The following is a 20,537-nucleotide window of genomic DNA, read 5'->3' as shown; positions in this document are numbered from 1 at the left end:
TTTTTTTTTCTTTTGCCATTTGCTCATTTCTGTTTTGGACCAAAATGCACAGGCACACACAGCACAATAAATAAGATGTAAATCCCTTTAATAAAACTCAAATGAAACGCAGTGTAACAAAGGAAAAGAATCCAACAAAGCAAGTAGATAACATTTACAACCACAAAAGAAACCTGTACAACTCTAAATGTCTGGAGTCACTTCTATTTTCTCAAACATGACTTTAGATATTTGGTGATAACTGGGGAGGTTGGTGGAGGGTACCATGAACTGGACTTGGAACTTTTTGTTTACGACGCATGAGTGTCATCTCACATGCCGACTGACATTCTGCTTCATCCGCTTGGCTGGTGGGGAGTGAGGGCGATGGAGGGGGGGGAGCCTATTTATACAGGATGTCATAATGGCCTGGTCTGTAGAGGAGGAAGATGCGCGGGTCGCCGCCTTCGGGGAAGACGTGATGATTGACCGTCCCGCCCTCGCCTCTATCCATGTATTCCACAAGGATGGATAAGTTCAGGGCCTGGGCTAAGGCGATGATGTGAATGTGGTCGCTTTCTTTCGACATGGGCTCCACCTCCTTAGAAAAAGAACGCACAGTCAAATGAGATGCAATTTTATAGAAAGATTCTCTCAAGCCGAAGTTCAAAAGGTACCTGCTGGCAAAACTCCTTGACCGAGCGTCCTCCCTCGATGAAGTGCTGGAAGAAACCGTGCTCCCGCTGCAGGTAACCAGAGGTGAGCAGCCGCAAATACACCACCACATAGTCCGACACGTTCTGGTCGTTGAAGGATCTCAGCAGCTCCTTCAAGCTCGGCTGCTTCTCGCACAGCTCGATCAGGCCCATGAACTAGCGAGACAGTCGAGAAGTGACGGAGGAATTCCAGAACGGAAGACAAATGTAATATTTTGTCAAACTCACAGTGTGATGGAAGTCCTCTATGGTGAACTCAGTGAATCCCTCATTCACAAGGTCGAGCTTGCTTTTCGCTGCAACCGCTTTGAACCTGAGCAAAGAGTCAACAATGCGTGCACGTCTACACTGCTGGAGCTCAGTAACAACTAGCACTCACTTCTGCAGCTCTTTGCTGTCATCAAGTAGAGACTCGAGATGCGCAAAGCCAAAGGCTCTGTAGAAACAGTTGCCGTCTGGTCTTGTCTTGCGGATGTATGAATATTTTTTGTACAAATCCTGTGACAAAGCAGCAAAAAACATTGCTATGCATGTAAAGCAGGACACATTGATGGTTTCACTTACCTTGATCTTGAGCTGATAAACTGTGTCTTCCTCGGAGTACTCCCTCTGCAGCACTGACAGTTCCTTTCTTTCCGACACTAACGGGTTACTGTTGGCTATCTACATAGCCACCCACGGGCAAGTAGAGGGGGAAAAAAAATCAGTTAATTAGAATCCTAACTTCAAAACGAGGGCAGCTCCTTGAGGTAAAATTCTCACCTCCTGTTGAATTCTGTCCTGCTGTGCAATTATGGCCTCATCGTACGCCAGGCAATTCACTCCTATTAAAGAGGGCAGTCATGTATGTACAGAACTTCTGGGTGAATGCTCAAATTAGTAAAACCGGTCAAATGAGAATGACGTGGCGTGGATTGTATTTACGTCTGCGAGTTCGAAAACAAAACACTCTCAACGTCATTTACGTTTAACGTCTACTATTTCGCTTTAACATTCATTTAATGTCAAAAATCCCACGACTGTAAGTCGCCCGGTAAAGTGATCAAACAAGCGTTTTCTTTGTGCAGCAATGTTAGCATTAGCCAACAAGCTATGGCCCCTTTCTCTATTTTGGCGCTGCGTGTCAACCGCTTCGTCTCACGTAAGGACACCGGTCCAAAACCGACGAAACCACTCTGGTTCGGAGTGACCTGAACCTCCGTAACCGAGTGGCCTCGCTGCGTGTTGCTGTGTTGTGTTTCCACTTTGTTATTCTCACCCTCCATCTCCCCCTGTGATGCTTCTTGCTGCTCCTCCGCCATCTTAGCTGTCCAGACTCGTTTCCTGTTTTTTCCATAACTTTATTGCTCATTGACAAACGTACAAAAACAGTGACGTACACCGTGGTACAAGAAAAAGTATACAGAAAATAAAACGTATCGTACATAACTTTAAATATGTTTACAAAATATTTACCCTAATCACACATAAAAGTGCAATTTAAGTGGGTCAAAACAAAGACACATTCTCGAGGCTTATAACACAGTTGTTAAACGGCAACCCAAACGTGTTAAATGTGCGTATTCAATATTTATGTAAGCGTTTGTAAGCGCTAAATAATATACCTGTATGTATTTTTCGGAGAAGGGTCTTCCAGTTGATTTCTAGTGTCACACTTTCTGCACTTTCCAACATCGCCACTAAAGGACGCTGAAGACAACGAATACACATTCTGCAAATTGCTTTCCACTGCGGGGATGCCCAAAAAAATATTGTAATGATTTTCAAAGTGGTGGAAAAAAAATCAGAAGGTTGGAGAAGTTGAAATAAATTACAATACATCAGATTTGCCAAATTTCGGATTATTGCTATATGCAATAATTATTTGTAAGAAAAGTAGCGTACCAAAGTAAAAAAGTGCCATGTGGAAATATCCTCCCCAAAATGTTTTTAGTCAAATTGCATTCAAAGATATTCTTAGTGTTGAGTGTATAACATCCTAATGTTAGTGAGACTAAAGTACATATGTTAATGTGAGACAGAATAATACTTCATATTTGCCATATTTGGAGTCCTTGTTATGGCACATATTTGTAACAGAAGGAGCACACCAAACAATCCAAAGTTTGCTGTCGATATGTCTTTTCAACACTTTGCATCATTGCAGTTTTTAAGAGTAAACTTGTTTCCGTGGCGTGAGCAGCTTGCTGCTACACAATCTGGGCCTTGTGCACCAGGGAGGCATGAGGGCTAACCACTGCGTGGCTCGTCTCCTGTTTGAACCTCTTGGTGCCATTTGTGAGCTGGTTGCCCGGACTGTGCACCTCAGACACTTGGGAGCGACTGCTCTGGCTATCCCGCTCATCAGGCTGTTCCCGGCTGGCGGGACCCCCGAGGCCTTCATCCACCTCGTCGTCGTTGTCGGTCACGGACGGAGTGCTGCAGCTCAAGGAGGGGTGGCGAAGAGATCTGATGGAGCTCCCTGGCCTTGACCATTCCTCATTTCGCGGCACGATGGGCTTGATAGGCAATGGTGACGGGCCGTGGCAAGGAAGGACAGTTCCCTGCTCCAGACGTACACAAAACACACAGTTATTTAACTCATTCAGTGCCATTGACGGCTATACACGTCAAAGATCTATTTTTACTGGGCTGGCAGTGAATGAGTTAATGGTTATAAAAAATAATCACTTGACAGCTCTAATTTATTGTGAAAGAAAAAAAAAATCAAAGTATACGTACTCTTACTCTTGTGGCCGTTTTACAGGAAATATAAATTAGAAGCAGAAAATTGCAATTAACTTCATGCAATTTTAAGGTAAAATACTATATAGGGATATATGTTCTCATTTAAAATGATCTGTTAATGTTTTATGGAGGAAATGTATTTAAAAAAAAATCAAATTTTTAAAGTAATTAACTGATTAAAATAAGAGGAGGATGAGTGAGTGTGCAGTGGATCAAAAAAATATTCCAAGATGTGCTTTCTATAATAAATGTAAAAAGAATTAACACACAACAGGTTTTTTTTCAAAAAAAATGTTGAAAAAGCCTTTTTGATTAGGTGATTAATCGAAATTCTAAGACGTGATTAACTCATTCAGTGCCATTGACGGCTATACACGTCAAAGATAAATTTTTACTGGGCTGGCAGTGAAGTGTTAATGTAGGTACAACTGCAAAACTGAATGAAAACAAATTGTACCTCATCGCGGTCTAAGAGGCTTTCTCTGCCCTTTTGTGAGTTGAGTAGGACCGGTCGACCCTGATAGTCGTACGCTTCCCCTCCTCCCGACCTCCCATAGATAGTCGAGTGGCTCTCGCGGCTGGGAGCCAGTTCCTATCAGCACAGGAAACAGACGCAGATCACACGAGGCTGATTATTCGCCGGCATGGTGAGAAGTTCCTCTTTTGCACCAAGCCGAGTGACTTGACGATTTGTGTTTTATTCAAGGGCGCCGCAGAAAGGGAACTGAAGCAGGAACTCTGTCATGCAACTCTCACAGTCAGAGAAAGGAATAAAACGAGCGCCAAGTTTGATCATTGTGGTGAGCAGACTGACCCCAAGGGAGGACAAGGTTCCCTCCACCCTCAGCGGGATGCTCTCCTCCGTCTGCAATGACAGGAAACAGACAGACTTTCATACTCGCGTACAAACTTACCAGAACTTCTCACGTCAAACTTTCCAGTTCCCTCCAGAGAGACAAAACGATGCCTCCCTTTCCCGTCTCATCCCGAGTGCTTCATTATGTCTTCATTTCATGTCTGACAAAGAATCACTGACTAAATCGGATGGTTTTGTCTCTTCGGCAGAACTGGGTCGCGCAGACGGATGAGAAAACGGGATCATATGTTTGTTCTGTGTTGTGAGAGAGAGAGAGAATCATTCAGTACCGCTCCTCTTGCATCGGTGCTGACCGAGTTGATCCTCCTCAAAGAAGCTTGCCAGGACAGAGTGCTGATTTCCTCCCTGTGCAAAAATAAAAGATGAGATCGACGGCTCTGGATAATTGAATTATTATTTCATACTTCTTCTCGCTCAGTTCCCTCTTCAGCCTCTTGTTCTTCTTCTTATGGTGACAGGTGACAGTGATGATGATGGCCAACATGAAGAGGAGCAGCCCCACAGCTATCACCCCCACGATGACCATCGTCATATTCTCCGTCATCATTTGTCTCTCGGGAAACTCTGCAGCAGGGAAAGCAGGAAGGGCTTGGAACTGTGGTATTATGTTGCTTTATGTGCTGACGGTTTATCCAGGTTTGTACTGTGCCCCCCTTTAAAGGGGCAGAGCTTGGGCCTTAATTGTTTTCATGTTTCTTGAACTATTAGAGATCAATAAAGTCAAATCTGGATCTGAATGTATGAGAAGAGGGGTGTCAAAGGCTCAACTTTTGACGTCTATACCTGACACGGTAATCTCCACCTCCGCCGCGCCCACGCCAACCTCATTCCTCGCCACGCATTGGTAGGTGCCGCTGTCTGATAGGCTGAGAGGCCGCCCAAACTCCAGGGTTCCGTTGGGGTGAGGAATCAAACCCTCGGGCAAATCGTCTCCGTTTCTGCAATATAGCATGACACAAAATAATAAGTCATAAAAACAAGCATTGTGCTTCTTCCCCTGCCACAAAACTCATTTATTTAAAGCAAAACTATTTCAAACATTTTCCACCATTAATATGACTTAGGTCACAGGGCTGGGCAAACTCGGTCCTCGAGGGCCAGAGTCCTGCAGGTTTTGGATGTTTCCGTTCTCCAACACAGCTGCTATATGATCAGCTCAACAGCAAGCTCTGCATAAGCCTGATAACGACCCTGTTGATTGGAATCGGCTTGTGTTGGAAGAGGGAAACCTCCAAAACCTGCACGACTCTGGCCCTCGAGGACCGAGATTGCCCACCCCTGACTTAGGATCTTAACTGCTCAAACAATAAAGAAATGTGAATATTTTCAGGAGGACGTAAGCAGTCAAGAATCTTAAATAATGTGATTTCAAAAGTGCTCACATCCTCTTAAAACTGGAAAGTGCACCTTTAGAGTTGACCAATCACACTCAAACTTACACGATTACACATCTATGAAGCCAAACAAAATAATAATAACCTTCCAGGACAGCTTCAATTGAATTGCACGGGTTATGAGTCATATTAAAACGAGAAAAATGTTTTTTCTTCGTCTAACTTCATTACCAACCCCACTTGAGCAGGGGTGTGTAGACTTTTTATATCCACTTATACACAGCTCCTGGCCCCACCCCACCCCCTAAAAAATGTACTCGTTCATTGACTAAAATTTAGATTTTATTTATGCATTTATAAATAAAAGTATAAACCGTTAAATTGAAGAAAATGATATTAAATTCAAGATAATTTCATGGCATAAAAGCAAACTGGACCTACTAAACACAGGGAAACAAGACAAGAGAGAAGGCGTGATCTCCAAAAAAGTTTGAATTCAAAATAAAAAGAACAACAAAGCCCCATTAAATCAAGATTCAAAGTAGCAAAGAAACACATGCAAACAAAACACACTGTGACAGCAAACATGACAAAAGCTACAATGACATGCAGGCAACAACAATGACGAGACATGAACCAAAAGAAACCGGTGAATTAAATACAAGCAAATTGACGAGACAATGAGGCACACCTGGACAAGCTGGAGGCAGCTGATTGGTTGATGAGAACAGGTGGAGAGCAGACGACATTAACAAGACAACAAGGTGAAATGATATGAAACAAAACTTAAAAACAAATCTAAACAAATTAAAACACGGATAATGACAACAGTCTAAATAAAAAAATAGATATATAATTAATGGGTTGTCAAACAGCGGGTAAATTTTTTGGTGACTTTGTATGCAACATTTAGTTTTCAAGTGAGTATTTCCGCCATTTTGAGGCGGCCAAACATTGAATAACTTCATCCATTCTGTTCCTCTTCCTCATGGGCCCTCTCGCCCAAACTCTTTCAGTTCTGTCTGTAATCTTGGCTACCTTCCCCTTTTGCTCCGACTTACATTTGCGCAAGCACAAACACGACGGCGCGCCACCAACGATTGCTTCACCCAGTCGCCTGTTATTGACAACACCAACAGGTTTGGCCCGCCACGTGTTTCTACGTGATGGTGTTGTTTTGCGAGTTTTTATGCAAGGTGTGTTGATGTTACAATCAACATTAAAAAACAAAACACTTGGGTTAGACTGTAAGTTCAAGCCATATATATTTAATTGATATGACATAAGAATTACTGTAGCAGATAAAAACAAACTAAGAGACAACTGAGACAAATCCTTTCTGCTACACAAACTAAAATTTGGCTGATTGACTTGTCACACACGCTATGTTTGATCAAGTCAATCTGCTCACAGATGATCACTGTGATCAACCTGAAACTTCCGGATCGTATAATTGCACAGTCCTATCGGCGCCAAAGGTAAGGTAAGCTAACCAAGCTAAGGACAACTAACGACGTAGCTACAACTAAAACTGAAAATAAATTTTTGTGAATGAAATGAGATTTAAAAAAAAAACAAGGAAAATGCTTTTAAAAAAATGAAAACTAACTGATGCTACATCTTACGTTTATACTATAAATATAGCAAAACTGTCCTTTGATTTTGTCTCTCAATTAATATTATACATCGGATGCCTGATTAAAATAATTGCCCAAGTAATTTTTTTTTGTATTTTTTATTTTTTTAGATTTTTCAGGCAACAAAAAATTGAACCATTTGCATAATGAGAAGATAATTTTGGCAAAAAAAATAAATCATCAATCATTTTAAGAGGGTGACGACATGAGGTTTTAGGGATGTTTTTTTTTCTTGCATTCGACAAATATACCATTTATTTAAAAATAATTTAAAAAAAACACTAAAACTATCACTAAAATTAAAACAAAGCATGAAAAAACTAATAAACATGAACAAACTAGCTCTAAAAACGAATAAAAATTAACTGAATTTAAAAAGAAATCACAAAATAACTATAATGAAAAGCAATGTTTTGTTTTTTTTAGCTTTTAGGGATTTTTTTTTGTCTTACACTCGACAAAAAAACAACCTAAGACTATCACTAAAACTAATGCAACTAACTTAAAATGAAGCATTAAAAAACTAATAAAACTAGCTCTAAAAACTAAGTAAAATTAACTGAATTTAAAAAGAAATCACGAAATAATAACTAATGAAAAGCAACGGTTTATTTTTTTTTAGCTTTTAGGGATGTTTTCTTTTTTTTGTCTTGCACTCGACAAATATTCAATTAAAAAAAAAAAAAAAAAAACTAAAACTAACACTAAAATTAATGCAACTAACTTAAAACGAAGCATTAAAAAACTTAATAAAAACTAACTAGCTCTAAAAACTTGCGAAAATTAACTGAATTTAATAATAAATCACAAAACAATAACTATAATGAAAAGCAACGTGTTTTTTTTCATTCATTTATTGTCCCGATGTGAACGATAAAACTCAAGATACTCACAAAACCATGATTGCACCCCAAGCAATGTAACGATGATTACGAAGTTGCCCGTATCAAAAATAAGTTGACACCGTTGACTTATCATGTTTTTCTTCTAACACCATCTGCCACACCCTGATGACGGATTTTAATCCCCCAAATTGAGCAATCACAAGGCTATATGCCAATGTTGATGTCAAGGTGTAATCACACTCGGAGTTACGGGAAAAGTAACAGTAACCAGACGTTTAGTCATCAGACAGCCATTAATTTGGCAGGTCTAACTGTACCTGGCCCAGGTGAAAATCTGCGGTTTGGGGTTTCCTCCACTCACACACGTCAGGGCCGCATGCTCCAATCCCACATACCAGTCCCCGTTGTAGCCCGACACCTCGGAATCGGGAGGAACTGGGAGGGAAACACACAAGCCAGTTAAGCACGGAGGCAATGTTTGGAACCTGATTTGCTCATCCAATTTGGATCCCACTCACAGTGTACAACCAGCTTGTTTTGATGCCGACGCGGGCCCGCCGTGAGCGTCGGATGCCACACCAGGCAATCCAGCTTCTTGCCGTTCATTTTCCTCAGCGGGTGCAAGGAGAATTGGGTGGTGACGGCCCCGTTGGCCCATGAGCGGTTGATGGACTGACCGTGCAGCTCCGTGTCCCACGACAGCTGCGGCGGCGGGCGGGCCAAAGAGCGGCACGACGCCGCCAGCCGATATGACTGTCCCTCCACCAGAATCACGGGATCCACGGACGAGATCGGGATGGCTGCAAGGAGAAACATGATGTCAAATATCTCGGAAGTTGTGCAGCAGTCACAGTCGGGATCCTAATAAAATCAATATTTCAATCTAACTGGACATTTGGGACACGAATGTGACAAATCAGTCAGTGATGGTTGTCAAGTCACAAACAACAGTTGTTTAAAATATAAACATGCTCATTGTGCATGCCTGTCACTAGAATCAACTGTTTCATCAATTAATCACAGAATCTGATACAGATGTATTTAGCATACAAGCAAAATTATTATTTTTTTGATTACAGTTCATTAACCAAATTTTATTGTTTATTTGGTATTTTTACCAAAATTATTACGACGTATTAGTGCCCCAAAAACTTGCAGATTTGTGCCATTAATATAAAGTGGCAAATTTGCGCGAAAAAGTCACAAATTTACGAGAAAAAAAATCTTATATTTCTGACATAAACTGGCAAATTTGTGAGGCAAAAAAAAACACAAATTCATGAGAAAAAGCTTGTATATTTGTGACATTATAAAGTTGCAAATTTGCTCGAAAAAAAACCTCACAAATTTACGAGAAAAAAAATCATATTTGCGACATTAGAAAGTGACAAATTTGCGACATTAGAAAGTGGCAAATTTGCGGAAAAAAAAAAAAAAACAACTCACAAATTTACGAGAATTTTTTTTTATATTTGTGACATTATAAAGTGGCAATTTTGAGTGGGAAAAAAACCTCACTAATTTACAAGAAAAAAACGTGCAGATTTGAGACATTAATACAAGTGGCAAATGTGTGAGGAAAAAAACAAAACAAATTCATGAGAAAAAGCTTGTATATTTGTGACATTGTAAAGTTGCAAATTTGCGCGAAAAAAAATTCACAAATTTACGAGAAAAAAAATCTTATATTTCTGACATAAACTGGCAAATTTGTGAGGCAAAAAAAACACAAATTCATGAGAAAAAGCTTGTATATTTGTGACATTATAAAGTTGCAAATTTGCTCGAAAAAAAATCACAAATTTACGAGAAAAAAAATCATATTTGCGACATTAGAAAGTGACAAATTTGCGACATTAGAAAGTGGCAAATTTGCGAAAAAAAAAAAAAAAAAAAAAAAAAAACTCACAAATTTACGAGAAAAAAATTGTATATTTGTGACATTATAAAGTGGCAATTTTGAGTGGGAAAAAAACCTCACTAATTTACAAGAAAAAAACGTGCAGATTTGAGACATTAATACAAGTGGCAAATGTGTGAGGAAAAAAACAAAACAAATTCATGAGAAAAAGCTTGTATATTTGTGACATTGTAAAGTTGCAAATTTGCGCGAAAAAAAATTCACAAATTTACGAGAAAAAAAAATCATATATTTGCAACATTAGAAAACTCACCAATTTACACGAAAAAAACTTGCAGGTTTGTGACACTAATATAAAGTGGCAAATTTGCAAGGAGAAAAACGCACAAATTTACGGGAAATAAACTCGTAGTCTGCCGAGAAAAAAAAACAACTCAGGAACTTGCAAGAAATACATATAGCGTAGCTATAGTCTGGACGAGGTGCTGGTTTTTGTCCACCAGGACCACGTGATGATTTGTTGGTGATAAATGGAACACTCTTTAACACTTTCTGACCTTTTTCTTGCAAATCTGAGAGTGAATTTGTGATTATTTTTTTTCCTCACGTTACTGTATGTCACAAATCTGCACATTTTTCTTGTAAATTTGTCAGTTTTGTTGTTGCAATTTTTCCACTTTATAATGTTGCAAATATATGACTTTTTTTTTCTCACAAATTTGTGAATTATTTCTTGGAATTTTACTCCCACCCCCCTAAAAAAAAATGATACGGCGCCCTAATAAGCCTTCGACCTCTCCTGCCTATATTCCAATAAGTTTAAAAAAAAAATTAATATTGATATTGGTGGGAATAATAGTGTGGCTGAAATAACATTTTTACTGTCGATTTGTGAGAAAATCGCTGTTTTTCTTTCCACCTCATCAACCAACTGACAGGCTTCACCTGTGCCATCATTCCTCTCAGCTGCTACTCGTTAGCCGCTGTTTATTTGATTCTGTGCTTTGCAAAAAGATGAGAAACTCACTCCAGACCATGAGAGTCACTATTTGGTCAAAGTTGCCCGTAGGGTAGGAGTTGACGTGACACTTGTAGCGCCCCTCGTGTGACACGTCTGTGCTGAAAAGCACCAAAGACGAGTCCTGAGTGGGGATGCTGCTGTTGAATCGCACGCGGCCAGACCACGCCCCGAACGCTGTCAACAATACGTCACATTTGATTTAATTGTGGGAAAAAACATAACATTATTGACATGATCTGCACATGTAACTACCAGTCTGTCCGTCATTGTGGTGAGCTGTGATGATCTGCTCCCAGTCCTCCGAGGTCTCCTTGTACCATGTGACCTGCACCACCAACTCCATTTCCTTCGGCTGGAAGCGGCAGGGCAGGACCGTCTCCTTTTCAGCCAGGGAGCAGATGGAGTCATTCGGGGGCCGCTCGACAAATCCTCCTCGAGTCACTGCGACGAAACAGCGGCTGTTAGCCTGCAAGTTCGACTTTTGAGGGAAAAAAATGCTATGAAATGCTGACAATGTAAAATGTAGGTCAGTGCTTCTGCTTCCCACTAGGCGTCCCGATATTTTTGTCCATTCGGAACAAGAGGAGCTGTGTTGAACGGCCTGGCAGAGACCAGCGCAAGAGAAGATATGTCGCTTGACGAGTTACGCCAGACGACCTGTCATAGCGCCTCGTGTCTGGACACGGCAGGAATTAACGACAGGCGCGCAGTAAATGACAGTCACAGTTGTGTCGTGTGTGCGGCCTGTTGACATATGGCTTTGCTGTACAGATAAGCAGTCACATGGACCCTCACACCGCAAACATACATCCTGTTACATTTATCATAGAGTGAGGAAGAAAAATAAGAATCCACCTTGATTACGCAAAAGTATCCATATGGATGATACTGACCTTTTATTTACTTAGTATCACATTGGTATCATCTTTTCACATCGCAACTACAAATGCAGTTGTTTCGTCACACAAGCAAAGTCAATGATTCACAATGATTCACTGTGCGGTGTGAACGAACGGGACTGCATGCGTCAAAGTGATTCATGGATTTCCCATGAGCACCAGCTCGCCCCCAGTGAATCTAAACGTATCGAAATAACATACTGCATTAAGATGGAACCAGGGGCATAGAATACAATGAAAACAAGCAGGGGCTCCGAAATGGATCCCTGTGGAGCGCCATACGACAGTGGAGCAGAGTGGGACATTCAAACATTAAAAAAAAAAAAATCAGATAAAATCTTTCGCCTATTGTGAAGTGAAACAAATGCAAAAGGACAAAATAAAACAATCAAATGTTTTGCTTGTAATTCATATATTTTGAGTTGTGTTATGGGACCAAAAAATACGTTTTTAAACTGCCAATTAATAAATAGGGAAACAACCTAAGTAAATCCATATCAGTTGTCAGGCCCTATTAATAATAAAAAATAAAAAAAAAATACGTAAAATTTAGCAACAACATATCTTTGCTCATCCATCTATGCCAGCGACATATCGTGACAGCCCACGATGCCATTCATACTACAAAATAAGAACTAGCACGCGCAAACTGGGTAAGCTCATTATTCAGATTCAGAATACTTTATTAATCGCGGTTTTACAGTCACCCTAAGCAAGTTTAACAGGCTTCTTCCCCGTATTGAAATGACATTGGATTTCGTGAAATATCTACTCATTTCCTGAACACTTTGACGTCAAAACATATCACACTATTTGCAGTCTTTTTGACATTTTTTTTTATTTATTTTTTTTTGGGGCAAGCAATGCACACCTTCCTAGACATAAGCTTGATTTTGATCGTGTTCCTAAGAAATAAAGAAAAGAAAATGCATATATAAACACAGAGTATGTAGCCTACATGATGTGACTGATTAGTGAGATATTGCGTCTTAAAAAAATAAATAATAATTGATCAACAGCAACCTGTTTTTCCTGATACGTCAGGCAGTCGCACGCCACTGTTGTTTTTTCTCCGCCTATTTTGAAAGGCTGATTTCTTCCGGACTTCCAGAATGTTGTACTTTATTGCGAATCTTTGATGATCAGGGGAAATGAGTTTTTGTTGACATACTCAACTTGGTGTGCGTATAACCCTATTAAACGTGTATGTTCAATAGCCATGACAAAGCATAAAAGTATTTCTTACCAGAGATCCATGGGACCAAGAGACATGACAAGAATCCTCTGAGCCAGGATAACATCCTCCCAATAGTTTACTGCACCACTTGCGCCTACAAATCATCAGCCTAAGCTGTTTAACATACTGGGATATCTGTATAAAGCCAAAATCCTAATATTCAGTCCTTTTTCTGTGGTGTTTAATCACACGCATGGTGCGAGCAAAAAGGCTCACCTGTCAGTGATACACCTGTTTGCGTTACCTTGTACACTTGTTTCCACCTCCCTTTCCACACAAGTTAACTTTCCGGTTTGGCGGAGGCCGGTTGACTGTTTTTTCTGCTCTTGTCTTTACTTGCTCCTGCCTGTGGCTGCAGACAAGGAAAATCCCTCAGGCACGCAAAAAAAACTGACTGCCAGAAAAACTACCAAATCTACCACCTTTTGTTAAGTGTTTTGTTCAGTTATAACTAGTGCGCTGTTCGGCACCTGCTGATTTAATTTCCAATGTATTTAACTTTCAACCGAACAGTTTGCTCGCAGTTTATCCACTCTTTTTAAAAACAATAAATAAATAAATAAATAAATAAAATGGATGCATTTCAAGGATTTTCAAACATTGCAAACGTCATCTACTGTATACATGTTAAATAAATTAACATTGGTCCTAGCAATGACCCTTGTGGGACGCCTCACATGATATCCAAGCATTCTTGTACAGTATGTCAAAGCATCGTTGCGAACGGCCTTCTCTTCAAATAGCTCCTCACCCAATTCTAAACAAGGCCAAACGGCATATTTTATTGCCTTTGCCCGTGGCTAGCATACAAATTAGGCAGGTTGTTGTAGTAGTCAAGACATTTAATCACATTTTGAAATAAACAATAATCCTCACAAATGAAATTACCGGTATCCGGTACCAGATGTGATCGGGCTGCCAGCTTGGATCAGGTCGCCTGCGGATGACGTCACGCTACAGGACTGTCGGGAAATAGTCCGTTTACAATTGTTGAAAATAACAAAAGATTATGGACTAAAATTGTAAAAACGTAAATAAACTTAAAAATGTAAAAGCATGATCCGGTACTTTAAGAGTTAAAAAAAAAAAAAAGATTGAAGCTCCTTCGAGTTTGCCTGTGATGTACAGCAGCGCTAAAGAAGTTAGCTTGTGTTTGGTTTCTTCTTTAGCTGGTCACAAATCAACCACAATAACAAAAAAACAGTCTTAATGATAATAGGAACGCATTAACAATCTAAACTGACAATATTTGCCACGTCTGAGACAATTATTTTGTGTATTCATCATTTAGTCAATCTTATTTTATTATTTATTCAATATATTTTGCGTTTAAATTCTTAGGTTTATTTATGTTTTTACAATTTTAGTTGGTACATTTTGTTATTTAAATGACATCTTTAATATTTTCTTTCCAATGTTTGACGTCAACTGGATTTCCAGCCAATCCTGTAGCGGGACACGTTCGGTTCGGTTAGGCGACCTCGATACGATCTGGCAGCCCGATCACATCTAGTACCGACACCGGTACAACGATCCAAAGTCCAGGGTCATGGTCATTTCACCGAGAAAGGCGGCCATTTTGACTTGTGACGGAATTGTCAATAATATTTAAATGAATAAATCGTATTAAATACTATAGAATCTGTGTGGCATTTGGAACAATTCAATCACAAAAATGTAAAAACACTTTATTCTTTATACTCTTGTTACTTTACTGTACAATGTTAACCTTTATGGCGGTTTATACTGCCCCCAAGTGGCCGAAATGTGCACACCAGAAGGAGCCCGTGTTAATTAAAATGGAGCAAAAACTGTTAAGATTCTATATTCATTCTTTCCTTTTTATTTGCAACTGCTCAATACAACAATCAAGACCAAATGTTGGAAACATTATTCTGGCTGGAATAAGCGTAGCATTAAAAAAAAAAACAAAAAAAAAAACAGCTCTTTTGTTCCCTTTCCATGGCCATCCAATTGAAAATTACTGTTCAATTTAAAAAAACAAGTTAGAAATTATATCCAGACCTTGATTTTCCCAGGAGCAGCAAATAAAATGAAAACAGCAGGGGCTCCAAAACTGAACCCTGTGGAACACCATAGGACAGTGGATTTTTTTTTCTTTCTGCTGTAAAGTAAAACAGGCAAATATTTTGCCTTTGTTGTCACAAATTTACATTGCACTCAAAGCTGGCGAGAATATGCGTAGAAAATAATAAAACAGTGCTTGTATTCTCCTCCCGTGTCACTTCTTGGTGTCAATTATTGCATACGTGTCCTGGGCGTGAGGAGTCAAACCCTGAGAAGACAATAAGCATCACAGGGTCAGACATTTTGGTGGGCGCCAGTCAATAAAAGTGTGTCAAAGACTTACTGTGTAGATACCTTCTTGAGTACCCTATCAGAGGTGGGGGGGGGGGGGGGGGGGAGTAGTTGTTCAAAATGTTAAGAATCAAAGATGTGCACTGTATTTTACCTTCTGGCCATTTGTTTTCCCTTCTGCGCACTTTTTAGCACTGCGAATCTGTTGGTGGCGAATATTGGTAGTTACTATTTCTATTTTACTGACACTTGTTTTTCTTCAAGCTTCTTTCACAATCACACAGGAAGTGAAGCCACATCCACTTACACACTGCATTCAAGTGACGCGTACTCTATTAAGGGATTCATATTTTGTCAAACGAGATGGGAAAGAGATGCCAACCTTGAGTCTGCAGTAGAGAGCGGTCAGGATGATGCCATACAAAATCAGAATACCATCCAGCACGTAACAAATCTCAGGTTCGGAGAGAGCGGCTACAGGAAGAAGATAAAATGGAATTGGAGTATCTTCAAAATGTAACACATGAATTCATTATGAGTATTTCGCTGGACTCCGTTATGATACAGGGGTACCTAATGAAGCGTCCAGTCACTCGTGTTCAAATTGAAAGGAAATGAATCACTCGTGAGAGGACGGATCACATGACGGCAGTGACATTTGTCTTGGATTTGGAAATACCGTTGGAACAGCTTGACCAGTTTGGTTGGTGGGTGGCTCGAAAATCAATCAGTCAGATTGATGAACAGGAGACAAGCACCAACTTTCATTTCAGCTCGTGTTTTTTTTTTTTCTAACGCAGCATCAGCGGCGCTCACGACAGACAACGCCTAAGAAAGTCAGCTTCTCTTTTCACAGGCGAGAAAATAGGACAAATGGAAACTTGAACACGCTTAGCGAACGGACGTTTCTTTAAAAAAATAAAAAATAAAAAATAAAAAAAGTCACGTTCAGTTACCCCCCACAACTCACCGGCTCGACCGAAACTCATCCACAGAGGAAGTGCCACCAGTAACGGGCTCCTGCGCCACAAGGCCATGGTTCTGCCGGGTCCACAACACGGGATGACCAAACTGCTTTTCTGTACTCTAAAGAATGACGAAGTGCAAACAAAAAAAAAGAAAGAAAAAGCAGCAAAAAAAAAGTCACAGCTGAGAGGGGGAAGTTGTGGTCTGAGCTCGAGGTCCATCTGCCTCAGATCTGCTCAGGCCACTCCCTCTTTTGAAGACCAAACCACAGCCAAGTCGCCTTGTTTCTCACGCACACGAGAAATGACACTCTTTTTGAGTGGGACCATAAAATATTTATTTGGAATAATACATCACAGAATATCAAGCGAGCCGGGTCGTGCTTAGCGGTCCACCTCCCCAAACACAATGTCCTGCGTGCCTATCGGAAGAAAAAACAAAATGTGACCGTAACAGCGGAGATTAGGACGGCCATTTTGATGATGTCACTCACCAATGATAGCCACTACGTCTGCTAGCATGTGTCCTTGGGACATTTTGTCCAAGCCAGCCTAGAAGAGTGAAAACAACTCCAGTTATCACATCATAAGCAACTTTTGAACAACTCAATTCAAACAATCCAGGAAGGAAGAGGACAACGTATAAATAAAAACAGCACCGTCGGTGCTTTATGAAGTCAGAGTAGCCTCGAGGATGCGACGCGTGGCTGCGTTTTTAATATTTTAGTGTCGTACCAGGTGGGCGAATCCGGGCGCTTTGATCTTGCAGCGGTAGGGTCTGCTGGAACCATCCGACACCAAGTAAACACCAAACTCTCCCTGGAGGCAAAAGAAAACACGCAAAGAAATGCCAGTAAGCATTTCGCTTCACAACGCCCTAAATGTTTTTCTTCATCAACTGGTGTGGGGGTGTGCTGACAAAAACCTACACCGAACCCATTCTTCTTGGACAGAAATGTGCTATCTGTGTCATTTTTGTTTGTGGATACAGAGACCACACTAATCCATTTTTTATTCAACTAAAAACTTTAACATTTAATGAATTGATGGAGTTTAACTGCTTTAAAATAATGTATAAAGCCCATCATGAAATTTTGCCAGTTAATATTCAAACCAAATATATAAAAAGGAAAAGTGATTATAAATTAAGAGGAACAGACATTTTTTCCAAACCTAAATACAGAACAAAACAAAAAGAACGATGCATTTCAACTCAAGGTGTCAGTTTGTGGAACAATTTGGATTGTAAAACAAAATCTTTTGTATTTTCAAAAAATGTATAAAAGCACAATTACTGCAAAAATATATATAGCACAAGGACATGCAGTTGAATTATTTTTGAATTATTTTGTTGTATTGGTATTTGGTACACTGAAAGCGTCTTGACTGCTTGATGTCATTCATTTTGTGTTTTTTTTTTTTTTGTGCGTGTTGATTAGGGGGCAGACATAAGTTTTACTTCTTTCTGTTACCTTTCATTTCTTTTACTTTAAAAAAGTGAAATCGGATTTTCCGAACCATAATTGTCAATTTTAGATTTTTATTTTCAAAATTTCCGAACATAGCAAGACAATAATTTTTGTCATTTTTACGTCCTCACCTTAGGGGCCTCCACTGCAGTGTATGTGGCCCCTGGAGGGACCTGGTAGCCCTCGGTGTACAACTTAAAGTGGTGGATCAATGACTCCATGGACATCTGGCAAAAAAAAAAAAAAAAAAAAAGTGTCAGCGTCACGTCCATCTCCGCCGTGCTTTGCGTTGGCCTCACCTTCATCTCAGACCTCTTAGGCGGAGCCACCTTGGCGTCGTCCACCTTGATCTCGCCTTCCGGCATCTTGTTAAGGGCCTGGTGCATGATCAGCAGCGACTGCCGCATCTCCTCCACCCGACACAGGTACCTGCGCGAGGTCACGAGGCCAGGTTGAGCCGAGGAGGGTGAGAGGGAGAAGTAGAGCGCCCCGTCGTTACGCACCGGTCGTAGCAGTCGCCGTTGCTTCCGATCGGCACGTCAAAGTCCACTTCGTCGTACTTGTCGTACGGCTGGGACTTGCGCAGGTCCCACTTGATGCCGGAACCTCTCAGCATCACACCGCTGGGGGGAGGAAAACGGGCATGCAAATATATGGAAAAAAAAATAATAATAATAATTTGTTCAGACCTAACCTGAAACCATAGTTGAGGGCTTCCTCTGCAGTCACCACACCGATGTCCACAGTGCGATTCTTCCAGATGCGGTTATTAGTCAACATCTGTAAAATGGGGACAGAAAACGGCTGATTGTCGCTGATGTCTCATCACGTCACCGACGCAAGGACGCACCTCTTCAACCTCGTCGATGCGAATGGAGAAGTTCTTGCACCACTCATAGATGTCGTCCATCAGGCCTAAGGGAAGATCCTGTGACAAGGCGGAAGAGTTGGCCAATCAGCACTCACACTCACGTTGATCCCATCAGGGCAATTCCCCCAGTCACGAGAAGCATGAAAACAACAATGACCAACAGGGGGAGACAAAACGAGAAGCCTGACTTGACCAAAAAAAAACAAAAAACCATAAGCAAGGAAGAGAAGAAACAAGGTTCAAGCTCTGCCTCTTTAAAGGGGGGCACAGTATGAATATGGAAAAAAAAAAAACTCAGCACATAAACCCACGTAATAAAAACAAGACAACTCTTAATTACCTGATGAACGCCGCCGGGTCGGACGTAGGCGGCGTGCATTCTGGCTCCGGACACTCGCTCGTAGAACTCAAACATCTACGAAAGAAAAGACGGAATGTCAAGTCTGTCGGAGTGTCAACCAGAGTGCGTTTTTCAGCCGCCACCTTCTCTCTCTCCTCGAACATCCAGAAGAATGGGGTCATGGCGCCGATGTCAAGAGCGTGAGTGGTGACAGCCATGACGTGGTTGAGGATGCGGGTCATTTCTCCGTACAGAACTAGCATTTCGCAATTAGGGGAGTTAGTGAGTTGCAAATTCTGCACGGGGTTGTTTTGTAATATGTTACCTCTGATCCACTCAGCCCGGGGTGGCGCCCTGATGTTGAGCAGCCTTTCAACAGCCAGCGAGTAGGCCTGCTCATTACACATCATGGAAACGTAGTCCAAGCGGTCAAAGTAGGGTAGAGCCTTTGGTACAAGGAGGTGTCAGGTCAGTCAGGTGTTTTTACTGTAATTACATTTATTTTACATTCTTTCATCGTACCTGCAAGTAAGTCTTGTACTCGATTAGTTTCTCCGTGCCACGGTGAAGCAAGCCAATGTGAGGGTCACATTTTTTAACAGACTCGCCGCTGAGCTCCATCACCAGACGCAGCACCCCGTGAGCGGCGGGATGCTGCGGCCCAAAGTTGAGGGTCAGGTTGGACACGTCTTTCACGGCCGGGGGATCTTTGTCTGGCCAAACAAATGGAACGCTTACAAATATGCAGTGAATAAATTTAGTATTTCAGACAGTCAAAATGCTACCATTCCATGGGGGTGGCTTCCAGTTCTTATTAAGAGCAGTGGGGTACATCACTGCGCCGGCAAATTGCTCAGTCCACTCCACATCTGGCTGCCACTGCTTCTTCCTAATAAACAGAATAGTCACCACCTTGCAGTAAAGTGAACACCTACTCTTTCTCTAATAATGTGGTTGTAACAAACGACTTCCATTGAGGCTACTTGCGTATCATAATGTCATAAGAACGGTTCTTATTAGGTTCTTAAAGAACCTAATGATATTTTACGGATTACAGGTCAAATGCTGCATAATTTGGCATTCTGTTATGATTAGCTTTTGTGTGTGCATCCAGTTTTGCAGCTCAAGCTAACGCGACAGACAGTACGAAACCGAATTCGATGTAACATTTAAACCTTAAACTGACTTACCTGCTTTGCAAGACAGCACAGCAAGGGCTCCCTATATGATTATTTATTGGATTTAAGATTAATTTTGTTGAAGGGCGTCCCAGTTTGGTAAGCGACCTCAACATTGTGGCCGCCATCTTGGTTGTCAAGCCGGCCCACAGCTCGCGCGAGTGACGTCATTGAGTATTCTTCTTCGCAGGTCATATGAGCGAAATAAAGCACACGAATGCCGCCAACTGGTAATGTCCATTAGTACAATATAGAATTTCAA

At 40.9% G+C, this 20,537-nt stretch overlaps 4 protein-coding genes across 9 annotated transcripts; all 4 read right to left on the bottom strand.

Moving 5' to 3' along the window:
• Positions 1 to 71: 71 nt before the first annotated feature.
• On the bottom strand, positions 72 to 2,095 carry otub1b (OTU deubiquitinase, ubiquitin aldehyde binding 1b). The gene is made up of 7 exons (XM_077498955.1): positions 1,954 to 2,095; positions 1,458 to 1,519; positions 1,260 to 1,358; positions 1,075 to 1,193; positions 924 to 1,008; positions 657 to 851; positions 72 to 580 (listed from the first exon to the last, which is right to left on the bottom strand). Exons 1-7 carry the CDS (start codon positions 1,994 to 1,996, stop codon positions 383 to 385), a joined length of 801 nt encoding a protein of 266 aa, XP_077355081.1. The 5' UTR covers positions 1,997 to 2,095; the 3' UTR covers positions 72 to 382.
• LOC144003109 (nectin-4-like) lies at positions 2,015 to 14,804 on the bottom strand. 6 transcript variants are annotated; one of them, XM_077498949.1, is made up of 12 exons: positions 14,010 to 14,804; positions 13,378 to 13,485; positions 11,250 to 11,438; positions 11,004 to 11,171; positions 8,634 to 8,915; positions 8,433 to 8,550; positions 5,083 to 5,237; positions 4,704 to 4,863; positions 4,569 to 4,644; positions 4,237 to 4,287; positions 3,880 to 4,014; positions 2,015 to 3,241 (listed from the first exon to the last, which is right to left on the bottom strand). In XM_077498949.1, the coding sequence occupies exons 3-12, from the start codon at positions 11,338 to 11,340 to the stop codon at positions 2,885 to 2,887; spliced, it is 1,593 nt and encodes a 530-aa protein (XP_077355075.1). In that variant the 5' UTR covers positions 11,341 to 11,438; positions 13,378 to 13,485; positions 14,010 to 14,804; the 3' UTR covers positions 2,015 to 2,884. The 6 variants fall into 6 exon arrangements, with proteins under 6 accessions (XP_077355075.1, XP_077355078.1, XP_077355076.1 ...); XM_077498952.1 differs by having other exon boundaries at positions 14,022 to 14,804; XM_077498950.1 differs by lacking the exon at positions 13,378 to 13,485.
• Positions 14,805 to 14,947: 143 nt separating this feature from the next.
• On the bottom strand, positions 14,948 to 16,728 carry fcer1g (Fc epsilon receptor IgFc epsilon receptor Ig). Its single transcript, XM_077498962.1, has 5 exons — positions 16,423 to 16,728; positions 15,835 to 15,926; positions 15,607 to 15,654; positions 15,505 to 15,528; positions 14,948 to 15,429 (listed from the first exon to the last, which is right to left on the bottom strand). The coding sequence occupies exons 1-5, from the start codon at positions 16,637 to 16,639 to the stop codon at positions 15,376 to 15,378; spliced, it is 435 nt and encodes a 144-aa protein (XP_077355088.1). The 5' UTR covers positions 16,640 to 16,728; the 3' UTR covers positions 14,948 to 15,375.
• Positions 16,729 to 16,730: 2 nt separating this feature from the next.
• On the bottom strand, positions 16,731 to 20,455 carry ndufs2 (NADH:ubiquinone oxidoreductase core subunit S2). Its single transcript, XM_077498954.1, has 14 exons — positions 20,288 to 20,455; positions 19,883 to 19,986; positions 19,620 to 19,810; positions 19,423 to 19,543; positions 19,241 to 19,353; positions 19,098 to 19,172; positions 18,737 to 18,814; positions 18,581 to 18,666; positions 18,390 to 18,509; positions 18,186 to 18,315; positions 18,018 to 18,113; positions 17,153 to 17,236; positions 16,912 to 16,969; positions 16,731 to 16,839 (listed from the first exon to the last, which is right to left on the bottom strand). Exons 1-14 carry the CDS (start codon positions 20,401 to 20,403, stop codon positions 16,802 to 16,804), a joined length of 1,410 nt encoding a protein of 469 aa, XP_077355080.1. The 5' UTR covers positions 20,404 to 20,455; the 3' UTR covers positions 16,731 to 16,801.
• Positions 20,456 to 20,537: the final 82 nt, after the last annotated feature.

Source organism: Festucalex cinctus, chromosome 16 (assembly GCF_051991245.1).
Source record: "Festucalex cinctus isolate MCC-2025b chromosome 16, RoL_Fcin_1.0, whole genome shotgun sequence".
Taxonomy (NCBI): Eukaryota; Metazoa; Chordata; class Actinopteri; order Syngnathiformes; family Syngnathidae; genus Festucalex; species Festucalex cinctus.
This window is presented reverse-complemented; position numbering and strand designations above follow the sequence as displayed.

Excerpts from the sequence above, each read along its gene's own strand:
- ndufs2 (XM_077498954.1), bottom strand. The coding sequence starts at position 20,403 with ATGGCGGCCACAATGTTGAGGTCGCTTACCAAACTGGGACGCCCTTCA. Across the intron at positions 18,815-19,097 it reads GACCCGGCGGCGTTCATCAG|GATCTTCCCTTAGGCCTGAT; the intron begins GTAATTAAGAGT and ends GCCTTGTCACAG. Across the intron at positions 16,840-16,911 it reads AGACGTAGTGGCTATCATTG|GCACGCAGGACATTGTGTTT; the intron begins GTGAGTGACATC and ends TTCTTCCGATAG.
- LOC144003109 (XM_077498947.1), bottom strand. The coding sequence starts at position 13,197 with ATGTTATCCTGGCTCAGAGGATTCTTGTCATGTCTCTTGGTCCCATGG. Across the intron at positions 11,172-11,249 it reads CCACAATGACGGACAGACTG|CGTTCGGGGCGTGGTCTGGC; the intron begins GTAGTTACATGT and ends TATTGTTGACAG. Across the intron at positions 4,288-4,568 it reads GCACCGATGCAAGAGGAGCG|ACGGAGGAGAGCATCCCGCT; the intron begins GTACTGAATGAT and ends CTGTCATTGCAG.
- otub1b (XM_077498955.1), bottom strand. The coding sequence starts at position 1,996 with ATGGCGGAGGAGCAGCAAGAAGCATCACAGGGGGAGATGGAGG. Across the intron at positions 1,194-1,259 it reads TTTATCAGCTCAAGATCAAG|GATTTGTACAAAAAATATTC; the intron begins GTAAGTGAAACC and ends GCTTTGTCACAG. Across the intron at positions 852-923 it reads TAGAGGACTTCCATCACACT|TTCATGGGCCTGATCGAGCT; the intron begins GTGAGTTTGACA and ends CTGTCTCGCTAG.
- fcer1g (XM_077498962.1), bottom strand. The coding sequence starts at position 16,639 with ATGGACCTCGAGCTCAGACCACAACTTCCCCCTCTCAGCTGTGACTTT. Across the intron at positions 15,655-15,834 it reads CTCTCTACTGCAGACTCAAG|ATTCGCAGTGCTAAAAAGTG; the intron begins GTTGGCATCTCT and ends CGCCACCAACAG. Across the intron at positions 15,529-15,606 it reads GGAAAACAAATGGCCAGAAG|GGTACTCAAGAAGGTATCTA; the intron begins GTAAAATACAGT and ends CACCTCTGATAG.